Source organism: Dipodomys merriami, unplaced genomic scaffold (assembly GCF_024711535.1).
Source record: "Dipodomys merriami isolate MVZ:Mamm:240054 unplaced genomic scaffold, mDipMer1.0.p SCAF_106, whole genome shotgun sequence".
Taxonomy (NCBI): Eukaryota; Metazoa; Chordata; class Mammalia; order Rodentia; family Heteromyidae; genus Dipodomys; species Dipodomys merriami.
The window spans coordinates 442,173-466,403 of NW_027202338.1; the positions used below are offsets into that span (position 1 = coordinate 442,173).

The 24,231-nt window shown below is 54.1% G+C and overlaps 2 protein-coding genes across 5 annotated transcripts; both read right to left on the reverse strand.

Annotated features, from left to right (window-relative positions):
• Positions 1-267: 267 nt before the first annotated feature.
• On the reverse strand, positions 268-6,075 carry LOC138812441 (delta(3,5)-Delta(2,4)-dienoyl-CoA isomerase, mitochondrial-like). Its single transcript, XM_070000386.1, has 10 exons — positions 5,992-6,075; positions 5,416-5,620; positions 5,175-5,263; positions 2,540-2,664; positions 2,412-2,460; positions 2,171-2,235; positions 1,347-1,417; positions 1,186-1,257; positions 778-928; positions 268-536 (listed from the first exon to the last, which is right to left on the reverse strand). The coding sequence occupies exons 1-10, from the start codon at positions 6,029-6,031 to the stop codon at positions 432-434; spliced, it is 972 nt and encodes a 323-aa protein (XP_069856487.1). The 5' UTR covers positions 6,032-6,075; the 3' UTR covers positions 268-431.
• A 2,846-nt stretch (positions 6,076-8,921) lies between these two features.
• Positions 8,922-21,989, reverse strand: LOC138812452 (heterogeneous nuclear ribonucleoprotein L). 4 transcript variants are annotated; one of them, XM_070000402.1, is made up of 13 exons: positions 19,578-19,850; positions 17,897-18,015; positions 17,249-17,486; positions 17,048-17,135; positions 16,476-16,570; positions 16,309-16,381; positions 13,072-13,143; positions 12,680-12,960; positions 11,018-11,139; positions 10,650-10,851; positions 9,891-9,948; positions 9,695-9,790; positions 8,922-9,304 (listed from the first exon to the last, which is right to left on the reverse strand). In XM_070000402.1, the coding sequence occupies exons 1-13, from the start codon at positions 19,833-19,835 to the stop codon at positions 9,246-9,248; spliced, it is 1,761 nt and encodes a 586-aa protein (XP_069856503.1). In that variant the 5' UTR covers positions 19,836-19,850; the 3' UTR covers positions 8,922-9,245. The 4 variants fall into 4 exon arrangements, with proteins under 4 accessions (XP_069856503.1, XP_069856514.1, XP_069856497.1 ...); XM_070000413.1 differs by lacking the exon at positions 19,578-19,850 and adding an exon at positions 21,927-21,989 and having other exon boundaries at positions 12,680-13,143; XM_070000396.1 differs by having other exon boundaries at positions 12,680-13,143.
• Between the last annotated feature and the right edge of the window lie 2,242 nt (positions 21,990-24,231).

Here is a 24,231-nt window from a genome sequence, read left to right on the forward strand (position 1 = left end):
TCTTAAGACTTCCTGCTCTTCCTAAACAGTCTTCAATTGTTCAGATCTCATCATTGGCTGTGTATGGTGGTTCATCTCTGTAATCTCAGCACTCAGGAGGCTAAGGCAAGGGGATCTCGAGTTCCAGGCTACCTTATGTTATATATAATGAGACCTTGTCTCAGAAAAGCAAAAGAACCTCTATCCCCAATTTCACAGCTGCCTTCCTGGGAGACCCCTGGGTCTCCAATTCCCCCCACCCCCCTCCACTCCAGTAATGAAGCCAGGTTCTCTCCAGAACTTTATTGTTCTTAGTGAAGATAAGGGCCTGGGTAGAAATGAGGGTCATAAAGATAAGGCTTGAGAGTGCTCGGAAGGCACTAGAGGCCTGTCCTGAATCCTCCCATTATAGAGGAGGAGGCAGGCACTGGGTGTGGAGACGGGCTTGGCGCTCAGAGTTTGGAGAAGGTGATACTCTTCAGGTCCTTCTTCTCCATGGCCGCCTGCACCGACTTCACGATGTCCTGGGTCTGCAGCATGCTCATGTTCCAGGAGGCCTGCGGAGGGGGAAGGCGACACCTAGTGAACACCAATCTGAGGGTGAGGCAGGCACCAGCCCGCCCCTGAGCCCCAATTGGCCAGGCAGGGACGCCGTGATTGGAGGAGGGCTGGGCGGGGGCGGGGTAGGGAACAGGGAGTGCATTGATTGGTGGAGCAGCACCAGGAGTGGGAAGTGAGGTGATTGGTGGAGGCCTCGTGGGGCTAGGAGCACAGTGATTGGCTGAAGCCGAAGCTCACCACGTAGTCCAGTGCCATGTCCACCGGGTGATCCCGCGAGTAGAGCAGGTTGACCTTGGTGCTCTGAACGGCCACTGGGCTCTTGCTCGACACCTCAGCCGCCAGCGCGAAGGCTGCGTCCAGCATGGCCTCCTTGTCCGAGAACACGCGGCTTCGAGAGGAATCAGAAGGGCAGGTGAGGCTCTCCGTGTGGACCCCCATCCCACCAGGCGTGGACTTTCCCCTCCCTCCCCTGCCACACTCGCAGGGAGACACCCTTGATCTCGGATGGGAAGAGAGGGACTCGCCCCCCCCCCCCCATGGCATGGCTGCACACCCCCATGCTCTGCCCCTGCCCTCCTTGTCCTCAGCCCCCGCCCCCAGCCCTATCCTTGGTCCTTGCCTTCTTCCTTCCTCAGCCCCCATTACCTGACCAGTCCACTGCTCAGCGCCTCGTCTGCCATCATCTTGCGGGCGGTGAAGGCCAGCTCGTTGACCAGGCTGTGGAAAGGGAGGGCACACCAGGCTATCCTGTAGCCTGGGGCGGGGGGGGGGAGACCCCACAGTCCTCCCCGCTGCCCCCCTCTCACCTCTGATTCCCAATGACTTTGGGCAGCCGCTGCAGCGTCCCCACATCAGCGGCCAGGCCTATGTCCACCTCCTGGTGAGCAGTGGGACTGTCATTATTTGCTCCAACACAAGCTCAAGGCTAGAACTGAAGAGCCGTCCGTCCCCCCCACCACCACGCCATTTCTGCACCCCCTGAATACCTCCAAACTCCTCTAAAATGCTGACCCCAGCCAGTTCCTGGAGCCTCCTTTTCCCAGGAGACCTCCTGGTTCTTTACAGTGAGCTCTTCAGGTTGACCCCACTTTTCGGGAGACACTGCTTTTCCCCTCCCCCCTCTTCTCTCTCTCCTTCTCTCCTTCCTGGTCCCACCCTGCACCTGGCTTCCTCCTGTCTCTCTGGACCTCCAGTGTGGTCTGACAGCCACACTGCCTGTGCCCCCTGCCCCGTCACTCCTCACCTCCAGATTTTCTCCATGGCAGTCTCACATACACATCCCCTCCATGGTGCTGGGGACAGACTTCAGGGTCCTGCACATGCCAGCCAAGTGGTCTACCACTAAACCAAATCCCCAGCTCTTGGTTTGGAGAGGCAAGGTCCTGCCATGTGGCCCAGATTAACCTAGAACTCCAGTCTTTCTGCCTCCACCTCCCAAGTGCCAGGATGACAGCTGTGTGCTACCCTGCCTGTCTCCTGAGCCTCACTTTGGAAGGGCCACTCTGACTCCTCTGCCGTGAAGCCCTCAGGGCTTGCTCCCTCCACACACGTGGTCCCTGCTCTGACAGGTGTGCCACTCTCTAGTCAGCACTGTGGGGGTCCCGGAAGGCAGGAGCTCAGGGAGACTCACCTTGACCTGGAAGAAAGCATCCTGGGCACAGTAGCGGATGTCACAGGCAGTGATGAGGTCCACACCTGGAAGGAAGAGGCCAGGGACAATGCAGAGGGAAAGAGTCTGGCCCTGCTCCCCAGTCATGGCCGCATGCAGGGCCCCAGGCTCAGCAGCAGAGAGCTGAGAGTGGAGGCCCTGGCTGAGGGAGGGGCGGCCTCAGCCCTACCCCTGCCCAGGGGAGAGGGGGAGGCACACTCACCTCCACCAATGCACCCGCCGTGGATGGCAGCGATCACAGGTTTGGGGCACTGGAAGGGAAGGCAGGGCTGGGGTCAGGGCTGAGGGCAGTGGGCAGAGGAGCTGCTGCCCTGCTGTGCCCAGAGTCACCTTCTCAATGACGCTGAAGGTCTTCTGGTACTGGGTGATGAGGTCACGGAGGTACCAGCTGATGCGGGCCACGTCGTCTCCCTCGGGCTGCAACAGTTCTGAAGCCATGTCCATGAGGTCGATTCCTGGCCAGGAGTGGGGGGGGGGATGAGGGAAGAGGAGGTGCTCACATAGCCTCCCAGCACCCCCTCACCCTGCCAGGACTCAGATCCAAGCAAAATGATTATACCAGCCACAGCAGAAAACAACTTGCTTAGAGCTTAGGGAGACATGGCATGGAGAGATAAAGAGGTCTGCTCCTACTGAGCCTTCACTCTGTCTTCACAGAATCTTGGCAGGTCCTACAAGTGGTTCCAGTTCACCCGCAGGGAAACTAAGGCATGGAGAGGTTATACACTGGCCTGAGGTCACACTGGTGGTCTGGGAAGCAGGTGAGGGCGAGACACTGAGTCTGCAAAGTTGTTTCCTGAGATGGGGGTTCTGGATATGGAGCGAATGTTGTGCCTCTAACTTCCAGATAATCACCATAACCATGAATCTGACTTTTCTTCTGTTTTTCTTTCTTGCTTAATTATGTGTTTTTGTTTTATTGTCAGTTGTAGGGCTTGAACTCGAGGCCTGAATGCTGTCCCTCAGCTCTTCAGCTCAAGGCGAGCGCTCTACCACTTGGGCCACAGCATCACTTCCGTTTTTCTGGTGGTTAATTGAAGATGAGTCTCACGGACTTTCCTGCCCCGGCTGGCTTTGAACCGTGATCTTCAGATCTCAGCCTCTTGAGTAGTTAGGATTACAGGCGGCGTGAGCCACCAGCGCTTGGCTCAGTTATGTTTTTATCTTTTGAGACAGGGTTCACTAGGGTTCAGGCCTAGAACTCTTGACCCTCCACCTCTGGCTCCTGAGTGCTCAGATTCAAGGCCTGGACTGCGCTGTATGACTGGTTCAGCTGGAGTGTGGCTCAATGGTAGAGAAGCTGCCCAGTGTGGGCAAGACCATGAGTTCCAGCCTGAAACTGTGTGTTCCTATCTGATGGCCAGAAGAGGTCCTGGCTCCACAGAGCCATAGTAGAGGTCTCTGGTTTAAGCCAGGAACAACACACACACACACACACACACACACACACACACACACACACACACACACACACACACACACACACACACACACACACACACGTTTTGACTAGAGCAATGTGACATAGGCCTGTAATCCCAGCCCTAGAGGGAGGCGGAGGCAGGAGGAGGATCCGGAGTTAGAGGCTACTCTAGGCTACATCTTTCTGAGTCCCCATTTCAACAACAAGTAAAACATGATATCATGTGCCTGTGTGTGGGGGTCAGCGGGGAGGCTGTTACCCTGTCTAATGTCCTCAGTGAGAGACCTGAAGGACATGAAGGGAGCATAGACTCATCAGGATTGAGAATGGAAAATGCCAGAAACAGCCAGTGCAAAGGCCCTGTGGTTGGAATGCTCCTGGCCTGGGTGAGCAGCCTCACAGAAAGGCCTACAGGGCTGGAGTTATAAGGCAGACATGAACGTCAGGGTCAGGGAGGGGATGGAAGGAGATCATGTGTATCTCTTCTCTCCTCTTCATCCTTTCCTTGACCCCTAACATGTCACTGCCAACTTAAGAAGTCTCTCCCACTCTGAGCCAGTCCTGATCCACAGGCTTTGCTGTCTGTGGAGGCAGGTTCAGGAGACAGCAGGCTTGCGCAAGTGACAGGTGGGTATGACAGACTCCCTGCACCACCTTGGCTGGGCCTGAATCTGGACCAGGGGTAGCTTCTCTACACCAGGCTATTGAAACACTCCAGGGAGCAACTGGGCTGCAGGGTGGAGGAGTTGCATCTGGGCAGCACAAGGCAGGGTCCAGGCATGCAATGACTTCACAGAGCATCCTTAGCAAGTCCTCTGTTCAGCAGGACCGGGGTAGCCTGCCCCAGCCTGCTGGCAGCTCTTGGCACCCACAACAAGTCTAAGAAACCCTGGTGACTCATTGGCCTGGTTCCCAGGACCAGCCTCATGGGCAACTTCCTAAGCCTACTCTGGCTGGCTTTTCTGGTTCTCCTTGAACACCCACAATTGCAACTCCCTGAAACGCAGAGCCCCAGTGCGCAGGCCCCACAGTCAGATGAGATCAGTGCAGAAAACGGGCCCCAGCTTGTTCTCCTGGGAACCTCTAGATTTCATCATTAATCAGATTGTTGCTATTGTCACACAGCCACATAACAAATGGTTTGTCTAGATTAAGGTGGGTGCTGAATACTGACGTCACACAAGTATCACCTCCTTCCATTCACCCCACAGCATCCTGCTGAGCAGGTGTTCAGCTTCTCTCCATTTTCTTCACATCAGGGCCCCACAAGGTAGGGGGACAAGGACAGGTGCAGAGGTGGGTCTGCCTGAGCCCTCAGCCTTCATGCCTTCCTTTTCATTTTTCCTAGAGTGCTGGGGATGGAACCCCAGGCCACAGCTATTAGGCAAGTATTTTCCACTAAGCACTAAGTTTTACCCAGCAAGCCTTTGATTTGGATGCTTGAACAAGAGGTTCAAATCACAAGTTAGAGCTGCCTAAAATCCTCAATTAGAAGCACTGCCATACCACCAGGACCAGGAGCGCCTGGGGAGGAGAAGGTACCTGAAGTGAACATTTTTCCTGCACCCGAGACCACCACAGCCCTGCAGTTGGAGTCCCTGGCTATCTTGTTGAAGCATTCCACCATCTCCCTGTGGAGGAGCAAGGAGGGAAGAGCCAGTAAGCACAGCAGTGGGACTGCCCCACCCTCAAGTCCATCTGTCTGTCCTCCAAGGCCAGCCAGGCCTGGTGCCCCAGCCCTGCCTCCACCTGCAGGAAGGCCTCCAGGATGTGCAGCCCGCACCTCCAGAAGGCCTTGTTCATGGCATTCCTCTTGTCAGGCCTGTTCAGCTGCACGTGGAGGACGTGTGTCCCAGCCGAGGTCACCTGCAGGGACTCGTAGCTGTGGTCCGAGGCTTCCGAGGGGGCTGCCTTGGAGGCCTGGTGTGCGGAGGAGCTCAGGGGGCGAGGGCTGAGGTGGAAGCCCAGCTGCGTGGGCGCTGCCAGTCCTGGGGACAGAGGGGAAGAGGAGCCCTGGAGACGCCAGAATGGGGATGCACGTGTCTCGGGGAGCCTGGCCTGGAGAACACGAAGTCCGCAGAGCCCAGGGCCGGGGGGGACTCGGGTTTGAGGACTGGGGTGCTTGGCAGTGGGCTGAGTCTGAGACTACTTGAGACCGTGGGCGGTGGGCTGAGCCAGGCCCGGGGGCGACGAGCTGTCAGGGACCCCAGATTGCAAAGACCCAGGCTTCTGGAGTTGGGGAGTTCTCTCGAGTTGGGAGCCTCCGCAGACCCCTGCGTTAGGCAGCGCACGGGCCCTTTTGCTGCCTCCGCATAGGCCTCTCCTCGGTGGACCCCCCAGAGGACAGGGGGTGACTTACGCCTCAGCCACAGGCCGCGGACTGCGCGAGAAACCGCCATCGCTGCGGTCGTCAGGACTGTCAACAAACTAAGCTGAGGGGCGGAAGCCGAGGGGCGGGACGAAATCCGCCATGTTGGGCAAGGGCATAGAAGCCGCAGCCCAAGCCTCAGTGACGCCCCTGCGCCCGCCATCTTAACTAAGGGCAGCCGGAAGTGGCGTTGGGAGTTCTCTGGCGTGCTTGGAAGGGAGCTCGGGAAGGAACCCTTTGCCCCACTGGGCACCTGGCCTGGGCCCGTGTCTCACCGCCAGGGGGCCAATTCCGCATAAAGTTCAGCACTGCGCTGTTTGAGCAAGGACACGAAGGCCACAGCGCAGTTGCTGCTAAGTGAGTTTATCCTCGCGCAAGTTCAACTAAGAAGAGCAGGGACGAGCTGTGCTGCGAGGAGGTGCTGGTCGCCAGCCTCAGGACTGTGCCAACTCCCCACAGCATTCCAATGGCTAGTTCAAGGCTGCTGGTTGCAGGAGGCTGAAGGCAGGTGCTCACTCTGAGGTGTTCTGGTTTTGTGTGTGTGTGATGCTTAAGAGTACGGCCCAAGAGGCTGGGAAGGTGGCTCAGTGGTAGAGCACTTGCCTTGCATGCATGAAGCCCTGGGTTCAATTCCTCAGCACCACATAAGCAGAAAAAGCCTGAAGTGGAGCTGGGGCTCAAGTGGTAGAGCACTAGCCTTGAGCTGATGGTGCTGAGGGACAGCACCCAGGCCAAGTCCAGGCCCCATGACCCAGAAATAAATAAATAAAAAATAAATTATGGTCCAGGGCCACCAGCACAGTAGGCAAGGAACTCTGCCATGGAACCACTCTCTGCTTTTTTGAATACTAAGTTCAGGAAGTGAATGCTTTTGGAAGAAAGTATTACCCAAGAGCAGAAGAAACCTTTTTTTTTTTTTCTGTCATGGGCCTTGAACTCTGGGTCTGGGTGCTATCCCTGGGCTCTTCAGCTCAAGGCAAGCACTCTATCACTTCAGCTACAGCACCATTTTGTTTTCTGGTGTTTTTTTTTTTTTTTTTTTTTTTGGTCTGGTCATGGGGCCTGAACTCTGGGCCTGGGCGCTGTCCCTCAGCTCTTCAGCTCAAGGCTAGCGCTCTACCACTTGAGCTACAGCGACACTTCCGGCTTTTTTTTTTTTAATATATTTTATTTTTTTTTGTGAACACACTGTACAGAGGGGTTACAATTACAATGGGCAGGATAATGCGTACATTTCTTATCAAGCATTGCAGCCTCCTCCTTTGTTTATCCTTCACATTCCTTCCCAGCCTCCTCCCCCACCCCCCCACCCAATCCTCCCTGCCCCCCCCACCAACGTTGTAAAGCTCGTTTTCGACATGACAACTTGTACTTCTCATTGTTGCAACAGGTCCACCTGTATCCTTAAACGACTTGTTTTTCCCCCATCTCCTCTACAAGTTATACTGACATCAAATATAGTGAAAGCAGGGGTTATACTGTGGAGGAGGGACATACAAAGCAACAAAGAGATAATCTTATAAATGCATTAGAAACAAATGCATGAAAGAAAAAAAACATTAAAATACATATCTAAGGGTTCATTTTCCTAACATCACATTATCTGACCTTTTCCGCTTGACTCATACTAGATATTGCAAATAAAGGAAACCATGGGACCTATGTTTCTTTGGGCCTGGCTTACTTCACAATATAATTTTTCAGGCTTTTTTCTTTTTGCTTATGTGGTGCTAAAGAATCGAACCCAGGGCCTCAGGCATGCAAGGCAAGCACTCTACCACTGAGCCACCTTCCCAGCTCCCATTCTGGTGGTTTTATTGGAAGTAAGTCTCATGGATTTTCCTGCCTGGGCTGGCTTTGAGCAATCCTCAGATCTCAGCCATCTGAGTAGCTAGGTCTACAGGCAAAGTCACTGGGTGAAAGCTTCACCAAGGGTGAACAGAGCTTGCTTTAATGAATGAATGGCTCTTTTGAAGACAGAACCAGCCATTCGTAAGAAATTATCCATGCCACAGAAAACTGAAAACCCATGTAGGAATAAGCCATCAGCCAGGGAAAAATTGGAGAGCCAAGTAATGTTTAGTGGGACCCTTCTAGCATGAAGATGTCTCATGTATCCAGATGTGGAAGGACTAAATAAGAGCCCAGAAGGAAACTTCATCTGATAGATGGGATGTCAAAGTGGCTTAAATATTTGCATTGAGTGTGTGCATTGCAATGTTTGCCTTAGAAGAGCAGGAAATGGCCTTCAGTCTTGGGTTAAGTAAATCATGACACTCAGCTAATGATGGGGTGGGGAGGAAGCAGCAATAGGGCAGCAGTTAGTGAATGGGAGAAGGAAAAACATGGTACAGGAAATTCTTCCTGGAATCTTCCAACTTTAAATGAAATGTAGGGTTTTCTTTGCCAGTCATGGTGCCTGAACTCTGGGCCTGAGCACTGTCCCTCAGCTCTTCAGCTCAAGGCTAGTGTTCTACCACTTGAGCCACAGCACTACTTCCAACTTTTTCTGCTTATGGTGCTGAGGAATCGAACCCAGGGCCTCATGCATGTGAGACAAGTGCTCTACCACTGAGCCACCTTCCCAGCCCCAGAAATGTAGGTTTTAAGGACCCATTTTATGGTGTCTCTTGAAAATTCCCTGAACTTTTTTGGATAATGCCTGAACATCCTGGGCTACAGGTTTTTCTTCTACATACCTGGCCCAGCTCTTAATTACCACTTGAAGTGACTCTAGACGAGTCAGCTTGCCTGGGCAGAGCCCTCTAAGAACACCTCCAGTCCTATGGGATTTTCCTAAAAGGCCTCCTACGTTGCTAGCATGGCTCCCATGTGCTATGGTCCCTGCTTGCAGGGCTGCGCCTGTGTGCTGGCCTGTCTGCATACTGCAGGGATTGGCAGAAAGCAGTTAAAACCAGAAATTCCAGTAAATCCTCCATTTATTTTCCAAACAATTTTATTGAAATGTGCCAAGAGTACATGGGCAGCACAAATGAACAGAAAAAAAAAATCACATGGACAATAATTTTTAAAAAGTGAAGGTTAATCTTGGGAGACATCAGTTCCCCTCTCCCTCCCCCTCCAGACTTCCAGCAATTCCATTATGGTTAAGCTTCTACTAACCTAGCATTTAAAAAAGGAATACAGGAACTTTTGCAAAAACGAAACAAAACCAAACAAAAACCCAAGGGCATAAAGGGAAAAGAAAGGCTTTCTTGCTCAGGTGGTTCTTCGTGGGCATCTAATTAGGAGGCGTGCTGAGCGGTGGAGAAGCACAACTTCAGGGTGTACGGGTACGGACCATCTGTGGACAAGAGGGCAGAGGTGTGGTCAGCCCTTCTGGAGGCTCCAGCCTGGCCCCCCCTTCTGCACCTGCTCTTGCCAGGACAGCCCTGCACCTCTGCCCTCCCATGGAGGAGCCCGCTCCTAGACACTCCTGGGGCCAACGCTGACAGAGTGGCAGCTCCCAGAAGGGGACACCTAAACAAGTCCCAAGCTGAGAGCAGGCAGCCAGGCTGGCCTCCCAGGAGAAACATCATCAGACAGCTCTCCTGGCGACCAGCTTGCCTGCCTGCTCCTGCGACAGAAAGGAAATCTCGCGGGTCCTATCCTGAGGGCAAAGATGGCCTTGGACTGAAGCCAGCCAACCAGGCAGGCCACCAGGGGAGTGACTGCAGGACACACAGATACTCACTCGGGTTTTTCATCTGGTAATGGTTCAGGAAGCCCAGAGTCTCCAGGGCATCACTCTTGGATTCCCACTCGAGCAGCCCAGAAGAGCTGCGCTCACCTGAGTAGATAGGAAGGACACACAAGGTGTGAAGCTGAACAGCAGGGACCAGGCAGCTGCCTCTGGTCACTAAGGACAGGAGAACAGGGCAGTGACTCACTTTTGCCTGAGAATACTTTCACAGAAGTTGGCCGCTTCACTCCCAGCTCATCGCATATCTGCAGCAGAAATAGATGAAGAATTCAGAAACAAGCACCACTGCACAAGGAGAGATCAGGCAGGCCTGGCCTGCATGGTCGAATGCTGGCTTTAATCACATGTTAGAAAGTTTCCACATGGCATCAGGTTAAGAACAGGGATCGGGCTGGGAAGGTGGCTCAGTGGTAGAGCGCTTGTCTTGCATGCATGAGACTCTGGGTTAGATTCCTCAGCACCACATAAGCAAAAAAGAAAAAAGCCGAAGTGGCCCTGTGGCTCAAGTGGTAGAGTGCTAGCCTTGAGCTGAAGAGCCGAGGGACAGTGCCCAGACCCAGAGTTCAGGCCCCACAACCAGACCCCCCCCCCCAAAAAAAAACAACAGGGATCATATGATCCATACCAACCTTCCATCCTGAGCAACCCCACATATATGTGATAGGAATTGTGTGCTCAACTTCAGGGCAAATCAGAGGGGGGAGCCAGGAAAGTACACCCCTGCCCATCCCTCCCAACTGCCTTACTTCCCAGAATGCACTGGTTCCTAAGCTTCTGTAGCCAAGGACCCAACCCTGTACTGGTGTTCAACTTCACTGTGGCTCTCACCCTGACTCCAGTGTAAAGACCCTGGTATCCCTGATCTCTGTCCCCCAGTACCCAACTGGTAAGGGGGTCCAAATGTACCTTAGTTGCTGAACACAATGAGGCCCACTGGGGTACCTACCTCAAAGAAGTTCTCCTCAGTCACCTCCAGGGGGGCGTTGAAGAAGTGTAGCACGTTGCTAGGGTGCTGGATTCGGTTCTTGGCTGCCTGCTCTGGGGTGGAGAAGCGATTGTTTCTTGACTCACTAAAGTCTTTGTAACTGGATGACCCATCTTCTAGCCCATAGGACTGGCCGGGCATAATGGCTGGCTGCTTGGAGACACTGTGGAAAGCAAGGGGCGCCTTGATCAGATCCCAGGTTGTCCCCAAGGCTCGGAGGACAAGAGAACCATCCCACTATTCCAGCCTGGGTATCTCTGGCCATACCCACACCCCGTCCCTCTCCAGAGCTGCCTGCAACCCTCCCTTGCCCACAGCATAGCACCCACCAGACGTTCATCTTCTGCCCGAACATGAAGTTGTTGTTGAGGTGAGTTATAGCCCGGTCCACAGCGTAGCCATCAGCCATCTCCACCATGGCGGCCCCCGGCTTGCTTTTCATGAATTTTACCTGGGGAATGCAGCTGCCCTCAGCACCATTGCCCAGCTGCCAGGCTGTTCCTGCTCTGGCTCTGGGCTGCACCTTCTCCCATCAACACGGAATCAGAACCACCCCAAAGACCTGCGGGCCCAGGCTTTCGCACAATCTTACTGTAGCCCAATGTGATGGCCAGGCCCTCACTCTCACTTAGCCCTGAAGGCAATAGCTCTGCATCTGTTATACAAACGGCCACCAGACCTGAGTGCACCTCTGAGCACTGTGTTAAGAAAATGACCCAAGTTTCTATGTGTATGTAAAGTACCTTTAACAGAGCTTTGCTCATGTAGATACATTCCACAAGTACTGCAAGACCAGAGAGAGATGGAAGCAGAACCCCACCCAGCCAGTGGGAACCCAATGTCCCATAAGGAACACAGAAGACCTACACTGAGCGCCCCTCTCCCCCACTACTCACGCCTATACACCCATGCCTCTGCTAACCTGGAGCCAGAGATCAGGACTGAGATTCCTTCAAAGCTGAGAAGGGGATTCCATTTCAACAAATCAGCTTGGGAGGGGGGAGAGCAAGGGGATATCTACACTGATAATCCCAGCTTTATAAAAAGTGGATCATGATCTGAGACAGAACAAAGAATAAGAAGCTCTATCTGACCAGGCATTGGTGGCTCACACCTGTAATCCTATCTACACTCAGGAGGATGAGATCTGAAGACCACGGTTCAAAGCTAGCCTAGGCAAGAAAATCCATGAGACTCTTATCTCCAACTAACCAACAGAAAACAGTAAGTGGCACAATGACTCAAAGAGGTAGAGAGCTCATCCTGAGCTGAAGCTAGGGACAACACCCAGGCCCAGAGTTCAAGCTCCACAACCAATACATACATACGTACATATGTGCATGCATGCATGCATGCACACACACACACACACACACACACACACACACACACACACACACACACACACACACACACACACACACGTACGTATAGAAGTATGGCTCAATGGTTCAAAAGGTAGATCCCACATGCCTACAAGCACAAGTCCCTAAGTTAAGACCCCAGCACCTCCAAAAGGAAAGGAGAAAAAATGCCCATGACTGCCTGGAGCTTCCTTACACAACAGTCTCTCTAAGAAGACTGTTTCTGGGCTGGGAAGGTGGCTCAGTGGTAGAGTGCTTGCCTTGCATACATTAGGCCCTGGGTTCAATTCCTCAGCACCACATAAGCAAAAAAGCCTGAAGTGGTGTTGTGGCTCAAGTAGTAGAGCGCTAGCCTTGAGCTGAAGAGCTGAGGGACGGTACCCAGGCTGAGTTCAGGCCCCATGACCGACAAAAAAACAAAACAAAAAACTGTTTCTATGCCCTATGAGAACTTTTAACTCATGTAGTGCTAAGTCTTCATATTTGAAACTGTAGTTCGCAAAATGATCAACCGCTCACTGGAGACCCACCCCTACCTGTTTGTCTGTAGCCGGCTCTCCTGCCTCCCCCCCCCCCCCTCCCCGCCTGCCTCCCTGTGTGGACAGCCCCAACCCGGCGGCAGCTCACCTTCTCCACATTGCCATACAAGCAGAAGACATTGAAGACTCGATCACAGTTCATCTTAGATTGGTCCAAGCCATAGACCATGAGCACAGGGCTGTCGGCGTGGGGGCCATACTCGGGTGGTGGGGGAGGGGGTGGGGGGTGCCCATACTGGGGGCCGTAGCGACTTGGGCCCCGACGGTGACCCCCCACAGGTGGGCCCATCCTTCTCCCTTCGTAGTGAGGTGGGGGGGGCCCGTAGCCCTCATCATGGTAATGGCTGTGGTACCCACCGTGGGGCCCTCCTGGGGGGTGGGAAGGAAAGAGAGGGAGGGCGGGTGAGAATTTGCGCGGTGGGCGGCGGGCAGGGGCACAGGCGCCACGGGAGTCCACGGAGGGGAACCCCCTGCCCTCACCATATTCTGCGGGGTGATCTCCCAGGAGAGGGGGCTGCCTCTGGCGTTTGTTGGGGTTACTGCCAGGGTCACCTGTGGACACAGAGAAGAGTTAGGGGTGATCGTGAGGAAGAGCCCCTCCCTCCTGACTGCGGAGGCCGTGGCGGTCACTCACTCCCGGAGTGGTTGCAAACTCCTTCTTACAAGCAGGTGAGGGCTGTGGGGATGGGCCCCCTCACTCCTGCTGGGGTGGGCGTGAAGCCCAGGCTCCTCTCCTGAGCCCATGCCTGCGAAAGCCAGCTTCCGTGTGGGCAGAGGGCGCCCAGCAGCAGCCGGCCTCTGAGACTGGCAATCTGCCACTGAGCGGACCTAACACGTCAGTTCCCGGTGTAGGGAGAGGAGGTTCAGAGCAGAGACTTAAGCCACGACAGGCAGATAGAGTCAAGGGCGGCCTCCAAAGTGAGCTCTATCTACCCCCTACTCAGGGCCCAGACGGTTCCCCCTCCCCGCCCCCAGACCCATCCAGCCTGAGACAGGAGGAGGATGAGCAGGCTACAGCGGTCAGTGAGGACAGCGATCACATGAGGCACCAGAGTTCTCAAACCCAACAATGGCGCGGCGCCCCCCACCCCAACCCCCTGCCAGCTCAGGTGGCAGACGTGGGGACACACATTACAGACAGCGGCTTCCAAATTCCTCACAACAACCCTATGAGGTAGGTAGCAAGTACTGTGCGTTCAGCCCATTGTACAGAGAGGAAAACTTGAGAAGTTACCTTTTAACTGAGCAGTTAAAAGACACTTTGACCCAACGTCAGAAAGCAAAGTCAGCAGCTGGGCCAGGACTTAAACCCAGGTCTGGCTGACTCGAAAACCCAGGGCTCACAACCTCAGCCCTTGCTTGGGTTGGTTTTTCACCAATCTGTCATTACAAAGATGGAAAAGTGCTACTTACAGCAGAAGTACAGAGTACAATGTCCATTTGTCACAAAAAAGCAAATCTTATTTTCTCTTACCATTGGACGCTTCAACAGTGAGTTAGCACAGTTCTGAAAGATGGCGTCCCATCAAACATACACTGCGACCCTGCACACATGGTTTTACAGTCATAAATACAAGTTACAGTATACATCCGCTACATTTTTTTTTAAGAATTGCTTTAAAAGTCAATGCTGTGATTAAATCAAAATTGATTGGCTCACAGATGTTCTGTCCTCGGAAGATGGGAAGATGTCAGAAAGTGCAAATAAAGGTGTATGCAGTGGGTTGTGTCCCTCCGTGTTGTCACCTCCTCACGTGTGTGCTGCAGTGCGGTGGTGCTTCTGGCTGTGTAGGCTCCGTGTGCGTGTCTCCTGGTATGAAGTGTGCCAGTGGCCCCACCAGGCGCGCACTTTTGGCCTTGGGAGCGCGCCGGGTTGCCCGCCAGCAGGTAACTGTGTGCCTCTGAGCTGTTTTGGCTGTCTGGTTTTTTTAGATCTGTTTTTAGTTTTTGTTGTTGCTGTTGTGGTTTAAGGTTTTTGTTTCTGATCTCCAGTTGGTGCAGATTGTGTTGGCAGCCGGTGACTGCAGAAAAAAAAAAAAATAGCAAAAGGCCCTCCCCAAACCAAAGGACTTAAAAAACAAACCCACGTGGCGAGGAATGGAGAGGATCCTATTGTCTTGGAGGCCCATGGAATCTACTGCAGTCTATGAATCGTTCTCCGAAAACAGCACCGCTGGCTGGCTGGCTGGGAGAGCTGTTCTGTGTTTCCTACTTCTGTGTACATTCTCGGGCTCGAGTCTGCTTGGATTTTGACTTTAATGTTTAGTAAAAAGCAGTGTCTGCTGCCATGTTGCGTCTCTTTCTTTGTCTCTGTCTGCCTCTGTCTCTGTGCTTGGAGCTGTTCGTTGGAGCGCGGTGTGGTGTTCTTGATGTAGTGAGCTCAAGGCTGCGGCTGTTTCTGGGGTCGTGGTGCAGCTGCGTGTCCTGCTGTCCAGGAAGCGCTAGTGGTTTTCTACCCTGTGTGTTGGTGAGCGTGTGCAGAGGCAGAGCCGCTGAAGTCTGGTTCCTGAGGGCGGCGAAGCACTGCCCTCACTCCAGGTTACCTCACCAGCCCTTGTTTGGGGGCCCCAGCCTTGGGGCAGCCAAAGCTGAGAGGCATGAAAACCAATGCACAGCCAGCCCCTGCCACTAGCCCCTGCCGCTCTGCACATCTTCTACTTATGTTCCTTGGAGAAGAAATGGTTGCTTGCCGTGTTTCTGTTAGCAGTCATGTAATGCCATTGCCCGCTCTGGTACATTCACTTGATCAATTTGCCTCTGGCCTCTGCAGGGAGCGAGCCAGGCCCACAGGGCTCCACTTTGAGGGTCCTGGGACAGAGTCTAGCCCACCCTGCCCACTGCTTCCCAGCTTCAAAGGCGAGCAAGCCAGGTCTGCCCAGGCCTGAGGGCCTCTGGCCTCCCAGAGCCTCTGCGATGTCAACGACCAGCCTCCTCCCCCAGCCCCTGGCCTAGTCGACGTATCAGACCGAGGGATGGGCAGTCTTGCTGATTTTCAGAGGAGTTGCCGCTGCTTTTTAAAAACCAACCTCCCCCTCGCCCACCATTCCTGACACACACTAGGGAAGGGCTGTCCATTGGGCTCCTGCAGAGACGCTGAGTATCGTCTACAGATTAGGTGAGACATGGCCACGTGGCCCAGTCCCAGCACCTGCCTCTACCAGGCCAGCCTGCTCTAAGATCCCAGTAACCCTCATCACCTCCCTCCACCAGCAGAAAGTGAGGACTATTTCTGGCCCAATGGGGACGAAGAGCCAGTGGCCTGGCCCTGACCAGAGGCCATTTAAAGGTCCCAATGGTTAATACCTGCAATCCTAGCTACTCAGGAGGCTGAGATCTGAGGATCATGGTTTGAAGCCAGTCCAGGCAAAACAATGAGACTCTAATTTCCAATTAACCACTAAAAAGCCAGAAGAGCCACAGCAAACCCCAGTTGGGAGCTGCTACTGATTTCTAAGCCCAGGCCGCGCCCTGTCTTCAGCGAGACCTCTTCCCACCCTACCCAGGCCTCAGCCTCACTCTGGACACTCAGCAACTTCGCAGATCCCCAAGCTGCAGGACGCAGAGGTCCCTCATTCACCCACTTTTTCTAGGAACTGACCCAAGATCCTCCCGGGTCCACAGGAGTCCAATGGCATTACATAACCCACAGTTATGAGGTGCGCTAGTCAGGTGAAGGCGAGGCGCTTGTGTTTAAAACAAAGTGGCCAACAGGATTACCTTGTCCACTGAGGTTGGGGTTTGTGTAGTCCCAAGTATCCTGATCGTTCTTGAACACGTTCAAGCGTGTTGGCTGCAAGGACAAGGCACAGCTTGAGATCAGCCATTCATCAACGTCTCACGGTGAGGCCAACTAAGGCAGAAGGGCAGTCAGTCCCCAGACTTACCTTTGCATATTCGATCTTGAGAGTGCAACAGCCAGAATAGATGTCAGCCCCATTGAGGGAGGCCTTAGCCCGCTGAGCACTCTGCACAGAGTCGAATGTAAACCAAGTTAAGGACTATCCATCCCACCATAGTTCTTTGGGGAGGGATTCAAGGTGCCCCCGAAAGGACTATGAGAACATCCCAGACTGTGGCCTATGAGGCTTTAGGGGCACAGGCTGGTGATCTGCATTCCCACCCCAGCCACCAGCTGAGTTGCACCAACAACCTTCTCAGCCACCACCCCAAGACAAGCTACCTTCTTCAGTCCAGTTGTCTCAGATGCCATTCTGGGTGAAACCTGGAAACCAGCCAGCTCCACCCCTGCATGGCAACAGGATGGCACCTCCTTGGAGAACTGCCCAGACCCCCTTTCACACTCTTTTCCCAGAACCTCTCCTTATGCCATCTTCACAACTATACACAATGCACACCTGCTGCCCTATGCCCATTTCTGCACCATTCCTTGCTTGCTCCAAGCAATGTCCACTGCTCTGGGAGCCTCGCCCCAAGAACACATTCCCCAGCAAAGGATATTCCACCATAGCCTGGACTCCATTCTTCCGGAAGATAACAATTCGCTGGACTGGGCCACAAGGATTACAGATAGTGTAAAGAACATCCTGTAGAAGGAAAGACAGGCAAGATGAGGGGGCCTCAGAAGGTCAGCCTGGCTTGAGGAAGGATAAGGGAAGAAAGCTCAGAGGAGCCTCTAGGAGTGTCCAGTAGCACGCACCGTGGTTATGGAATAGATGGGATTCAGGATGGTAAATAAAAGAACGCTGTTAACGCTCCGGGAATCATCTGAGTCCCCAGGGCGGGAAATCTTCTGGCTTGTAGAGTAATTGACAAAAGCTGGATGACCAGCAATGTAGATCTGGTTGTCAGCTGCGTAGTTCACTGCATTGCAAGCCCCCAACACGTCTTCAAATTCCACCAGTGCTTGTCTCTTCTTAGGCATCACCACCACATAGCTGACAGAGAGAATATAGGCTCAATCCCCTCTCAGATATAAGGGAATGCCCCTTGTTTCTGGTGCAAAGCCTCCTCCCCAGACTCTGAATTCCTCTCATGTCCTCCCTGATGTCTCCTACAGACCCTTGGGCTCACCTATCACAGCTCTAATCTGGTCTTTCTGGGAGAGGCAGTTTTGCTCGCTTTTGTATTCTCCATATTTATTACATGCCATATACTTAACAAGTATTTGCTGTAAGAATGAAAGCTAACTATGAGACAAAGGAATACACAACCAAAGTTCAATGACCATGTGTAGGAGCCAAAGGAAGGCCTGCAAACCCAAAAAGCCCAACTTCCAACCACAATCCAGTGCCACATAAGAATGCCCAAGTTGACTTTTGGGGACCCAATCCCTCTAATCCAGTACCTGATGGGTCCAAATTCCTGCAAGGCCTCCACAAGGTCAGCTTCAACCACACCGTCAATCAGGCCCCTGATGTGGACAACTGGGGAGGCAGGGGTTTTGTGGGGGTCATCGTAGTTCTCCTGAGAAAAGAAAGCAACAAGATCTCATATCCTGCTTTATAAGATGCCAGCCAGTAGCCTCAAATATTGGAGGAGGGCAGTCAGGTCACCACAGGGGTGACCCAGGAGGATGCAGAGGGCAGAGAGGGCCAGCCAATCAAGCAATTCCACCCAAAAGGCTTCTTTCTGCAAAGGCAAAATGGAGCATCAAAGTGTAGGTGTCTCTTATATTCCATTAAGGTAACATGGGCAAGAGTGACATAGAAAGGGGAACATGCGAAAGAAGGGCCCACACATGCATTATGTATATGCCCCAACTTCCTTGCCTTTTCTCTGCTTGAGCAAGCCAACATCCTCCATTTAGGCAAGGCTCCCCTCTGATCACCCCCAAGGCTAATCAGGTCAAAACAGCATGTACCTCAAAAACTACGGCAGACAGGTGATCTCCCATCATTACTATTACTAGTTTTTAAACATATGCAGATCTTTCAGAAACACAAACTCCAAAACATACCACTTAGAGACAAGACAGCTCCTTCTCAGGGGTAGTATCTTTCCACCCACAGACAGAAACCTCAGGGACTCAGGAAGAAAATAACTTTTTCCTCCATCTCTCCTGGACTCTGGGGGCCTCCTGTTTAAGAAGCAGTGGGAGTGGGAAGAAACCCACTGGATTCTATTTCAGGAATGAGCCACACAAACCACGGAAGAATGCTAATTACCAGCTCTGCGATTCAGCTTCCAAAACCCGAATTCTAACCCTAGCCCTCTTGCCCCCTTTAGCGACATGACTTAAAATTTACCTAACCTCTGTGTCCTATTCTGTAAGTCAGAAATCCTAATACCTCTCCTGAAACCTCAGATAGGATTCACTTAAGCTGTCATTTAACCACATGGCCAAGTTCTTCTAATAAGTGAATCCGCAATCAGGAAACTCTCATCCCAGGAAATCCTAAGCCATGGCCTGATGGCCTCAACCCTTGTCTCAATTCCCAAACAGCAAAATCGTTTTCCCCGTTGCAAGGCCCACGAAAACAGGGATGTATGGATTTGTGGGGGGGAGGGGAGGGGAGGAGGAGGGTGGAAATCTCAGCGAAATTAGTATCTTTTATGAGATCGAGACTTGACACTATGGAGATTAAATTGCAACTCAACAGAAATCCCAAATTTGCAAGGCCACCCTCTTAACTCGTTCCGGCTCACGCGGTGACCTTCCCCAACCATGGGCCCACGAGGCCAGACCAGAGGACCGCGCCTGCGCACGCGGTCAACGCCAAAGAAAATGATAAAGGGGGGTGGGGGAGGCCCGGCCCCCAAGTCAGCCCGCTGCGCCTGCGCAATGAGATTCCAGCAGCGCGAACCGTTTCCTCCGCCCCCTCCACCCCCAGCTCAGGATTGCGCGCATGCGCAGGCGCCTGTCCTCGCGCAAACCCGGCCGTTTGCCCAACGCCTGCCCCTCCCCCAACCCCGTCCAAGGCGCGAGGCCTAGGCGCGTGCGCAGAGGCCCCCTAAAAAAAGATAAATACCAAAGTACGAGATTTTTCTTTTTCCTCCCTCCCCAGCACCTACAGCTCTGGCCTTACCCCGCCGCCGCCGCCCGCTCCCCCAGCTCCACCGCCACCACCGCCTCCGTGCTGGTCACCGGCGTTTTCAGTCTTAAGCCGTTTAGGGGCTCGGCCGCCCTCACTGCCGCCGCCGTAGTAGCGGCCTCCGCCGCCTCCGCCACCCGCCGCCGCCATCTTCACCATCGCTCCCGACCGTCTCAGCTGCTCGTCCGGCTGCTGCCTCTGCTCCAACCGTCGACGCCGCTTCTCCGCCCGGGGCAGCAGCCTCCGCGACATGGCGGCGCAGAACCCGCCTCCCCCCGCCTCTCATTGGGGGAGGGACACGCCCGTCACTCGCCGCCCCCACCCGATAGGGGGAGCCACTAACCCTGCCGTGGGGGGAGGGGAAGCCTCTGCACGCCTTGCGCGCCTATTGGATGCTGCTCATGCCCTTCTGCGCAAGGGCCCGCCCTCGTTTGTCTGACACACTTCTTATAGGTGAGCGCTTCCTGCCAGTCATTTGACCAATCCCGCCGTCTTAAAATAAACTCCAATTTGATAGGTCACATTTCTGCCCTTGCCCAGCCTCCCTAGGAGCATCTAGTAGAAGCGGCGCTCCCAAAATCCCGCCAGGCTCCGCCTTCTTCCCACTTTCGTTGGTTTTCTCGCTAATCCGTCAAATTGGAAGTCTTCAGTCCCCCAGTCAGAACACTACCTTCCCGCGCCACTTCGCGACGAGACAAGAAAGGCCTTCCCTTCTCTCTCTTTCCGCAGTGGTCACCGCAGACGCCCATCTTCTGCGTCACCTCCGGGTTGTCCAATGGAGAGTGGAAAGAGTATCCTCTCTCCAGAGGGTGGGACTAATGATGGCCTCTAATTGGGTAAAAGGAACCGACGGCGCCCTTTGGAATGGGATCGGTGGGAGGACGCATGCTCCAATACCTTTTTTTTTTTTTTTAAGGGTCCTCCGGAGGCGGGACAAACATACAAGAGCAGATTGCTCCCCCACCCCCGGGAAGGGGCGGGGGGATCCATCGCGTCATCGAGTGCTGGCGGTTCGCATCGCCGGAAGTCTACACTAAGACTGGTCACTTTCCGGAGCAGCTGTGTCCCCCATCAGAGTACCCCGTACTTCACCTCCAAGTTTTCCAAGGCCGGAGGCTCTCCACCACCACCACACCCACCCACAAATCCGACCCTTACCGTTCGTGTCTGCCGACTGTCTTCCAACCCTGTGCACCCTACCTCAACCTTTCAGCTACAATAAATCATTTCAGTATATTTTAGAGCTAACTTTCCTTAACCGTGCGGAGTCACTTCCCAGGTCCCCTACCGATCCAGATCCCTGGGCTAGTCCTCTCCCCGCGCCCGAAACTCAGGCCTGCGTTCCTGGCGTGCCCGCCCTAGCCTGCGTGGGTCATCACGGACCCCACGTGGACAAGGGAGCGGCGGGACAGGACCCCAGGAATGCTTCGCAGGGGGGGGGCGGAATCTCTCAGACAGTCCAGCCCTGCCCTACTAGGGGCGGGGATAAGAGGTCCCGACCCCAAATCTAGTCTTTGAGAGCTTCCTGGGCGTGGGGGGGCGGGATGGGGAGGATAACGCAGAAGGTCTGCCTGGCTTGCTCCAAGGCCCTGAGTTCCATCCCATCCCAAGGAACTCACAAAGAAAAACATAAAAAGGCAAGAAAGCCGTCTAGAACCGTGGGAAAGGCGGAGGACACCCCTGAAGGGTGATCAACGACCTTTCCCACGGGATGAACTCGGAATTCCCGTAGTAGGGGGTCCACCCAGCAACTACGTTTGGAATGGAGCCAACAAGCCCAGCGCCGACCGGGGACTGGGAAAGGGTGGGGGGGCGGGGGTGGAGAGGAGAAAAGTTTTGCAGAAGTGTCTGCTGGGAACCCGAAAGAACACACCCACTGAACGCAGGGGCTTCTATCCCCCCCTCCACTTCCACCCCAAAAGCCGACAGCACTTTACAGCGGGAAGCGGAGGGGGGGGGTGGGAGGAGAAGAGGAGCGATGGCTCGGCCTTGCGTCACGTGACGCGATCCGGGGGCGGGGCCCCGGGTCCTGACGTCACGGAATGCGGTGGGGGGAGGGGAGGAGGAAAGGGGGCCCCTCCCCTCCCCGCCCCCGCGCCCAGCCCGGACGCCCCTCGCGCCGGCGCGCGCGGACGGAGCGCGGCGGGACCCGCCCGGCGCCGCACGCAGCAGCAGGCCGCACCCCTCCACCGCGCGCGCCCCCGCCGGTGGCCGTCCGCGCCCCGCGCCCGCCGCCCCCCCCCCGCCCGCCGGCGCCCGTCCTGGGGGGGACCCTCTCGGGAGACACCCACCCCTTGGCGCCCCTCCCCATCCCACTTCCCCACTCCCCTCCCCGTCCCTTACCAGCTCGGCGGCGAGCCTGGCCGGGCGTCCGGGATCCGAAAGAACAGACACTGGGAAGTTTTGGGGGAGGGAGGGGCGGGCCTTAAAGGGACCACGACCTCTTTTCAGCCCCGAGGGTGGGGGGTGGAGGAACGAACGGAATCAGACAGCTAGGGGGGTGGGGGGCGGGGTGGAGGGGGAGGCCGGGGAGGCCACACGGCCGGTAAAGAACGGGAAGAGCGTGTGAGCCTCTGCGTTTAGGGGCTCTGCATCCCCTTCCCCTGGGCCCCACCCCACCCCCCGACACCCCAACCTCCCACCCCTGGCCTGCAGAAAGTTGTACAGATGTTTGGGGTTCTGGCGTCTTTCTCCCTTGGGTCGCCAAGTGCTGTGTATGGGTTGGAGTATGTGGGGTTTTTATTTGGGGGGGGGTATACGTTGTACTGTTGGGGAACTGGGTTCAAGATGGACAAGTCATAAAAGGGGGGGCACGGAAATGGAGGGATAGAGGGTGAACAAATGCACCGGACACTGGAAAATGAACTCTACCATTTCTACCATTGTGGGCGGGGGTGGGAGGAAAAAACTGGAAAAGAGCAAAGGGAAGGGGTGACACAGCTTATCCAAAAGGAAATAGACTCTTTTCCTGACTTACCGACCTGTAACCGCTCTATACATCACCTTTAGAATAATAAAAAACCAAAGCGATGCAGGTGACCAGCCCAGGATGCCACCGCATGGTAAGGGGCAGGGCGGGGTTTGTCTGCAGTCAGAACTGATTCAGCACATCCGGGACTGGGCAGGGCCTGCATTGGTCAAGGGGCTGCAGCTTAGAATGGGGTTGCAGCTATGAAGCCCATAGCCAGCCTCTGATAACTCATTAGCAGAGATCTGTAGCGTTCCAGGACAGTCATGAGAGGTCCCCTCCCCTGGGGGGGGGGGCAATTCACAGAGTGGAAAGGACAGCTGGGAATTCTTACAGCAGGGCAGCCTGTAAAAGAGCGGGTTGCACTGGTCCTTATCATCTTAGGAGGCATTAGCTGACTCACCCCTTCGCCTCCATTGCCCTGCTAAACATTTTGCTACTTTTCATCTGATCGTTTAGTTCAAATGTTACCTTCTGACAAGCCTAACTACTTAACCTCCTTACAGTTTTAAATCCTGGGCTCTTTAGAGGCTGGTGCTAAGCAGAGTCCTGTCAACAATGGTTTGCCTAAGTCACTGGGGCCCAATAAAATAATCTTTCCAGGATCATTTTGTTGACCCAGAAAACATGGGTGTGTAAAAGTAATGGAACATGTCTGTAGGAAATTAAGCAACTTGAGCACCAAAGTGGATGAATTATTACCTTATAAAATTAGAACCCATAAGCTGATTTTTTTTTGGGGGGTGCACTGGGTTTTGAAATTAGGACCTCATACTCTTGCTTAGCCTTTTAACTCAAGGCTGGTACTCACTTCCGGCAACAAGTTCCTCTTTTATCTTTTTGGAGATAGAATTTCACAGACTTTCCTGCCCAGGCTGACTTCAAACCTAAATCCTTAGATCTCAGCCTCCTAAGTAGGTAAGATTACAGGCTTGAGCCACTTGTGCTCCTATAATTTATTTATTTACTTATTTATTTTTGCCAGTCCTGAACTCAGGGCCTGAGTGCTGTCCCTGAGGAATTGAACCCCGGGCGTCATGCATGCTAGGCAAGCACTTTACCACCAAGCCACAATATTCCCAGCTCCCCTGCAATTTTTGAAAGTACACATGCTGTGTAGTGTTTGCAAAGGAACAGGCCTTTTTTTTTTTTTTTTGTCAGGGTCATGGGGCCTGAACTCTGGGCCTGGGCGCTGTTCCTCAGCTCTTCAGCTTAAAGCTAGCACTCTACCCCTTGAGCCACAGCACCACTTACGGCTTTTCTGTTTATATGGTGCTGAGGAATTGAATCCTGGGCCTCATGCATACAAGGCAAGCACTCTATCACTGAGCCACCTTTTTTTTTTTTTGTCGGTCGTGGAGCTTGGGCCTCATGCATACAAGGCAAGCACTCTGTCACTGAGCCACCTTTTTTTTTTTTTGTCGGTCGTGGAGCTTGAACTCTGGGCCTGGGCGCTGTCCCTCAGCTCTTCAGCTCAAGGTGAGCGCTCTACCACTTGAGCTACAGCGCCACTTCCGGTTTTCTGGTGGTTTATTGGAGATAGGAATCTCACAGTCTTTCTTGCCCAGGGTTGGCTTTGAACCGTGAGCCTCAGATCTCAGCCTCCTGAGTAGCTAGGATTACAGGCGTGAGCCATCAGCACCCAGCCTGAGCCACCTTCTGAGCCCCAGGCTTCTCCTT

Bases quoted from the DNA above. Each gene is read 5' to 3' on its own strand.
- LOC138812441 (XM_070000386.1), bottom strand. From the start codon at position 6,031: ATGGCGGTTTCTCGCGCAGTCCGCGGCCTGTGGCTGAGGC. The intron at 5,264-5,415 runs GTGCGGGCTGCA...GCTCCTCCACAG, and splicing joins ATGAACAAGGCCTTCTGGAG to GGAGATGGTGGAATGCTTCA. The intron at 929-1,185 runs GTAATGGGGGCT...TTCCTCTCGAAG, and splicing joins CTGAGCAGTGGACTGGTCAG to CCGCGTGTTCTCGGACAAGG.
- LOC138812452 (XM_070000396.1), bottom strand. From the start codon at position 19,835: ATGTCGCGGAGGCTGCTGCCCCGGGCGGAGAAGCGGCGTCGACGGTTG. The intron at 9,949-10,649 runs GTAGGTACCCCA...TTTCTGCTGCAG, and splicing joins CTGAGGAGAACTTCTTTGAG to ATATGCGATGAGCTGGGAGT. The intron at 9,791-9,890 runs GTGAGTCACTGC...CTATCTACTCAG, and splicing joins GAAAGTATTCTCAGGCAAAA to GTGAGCGCAGCTCTTCTGGG.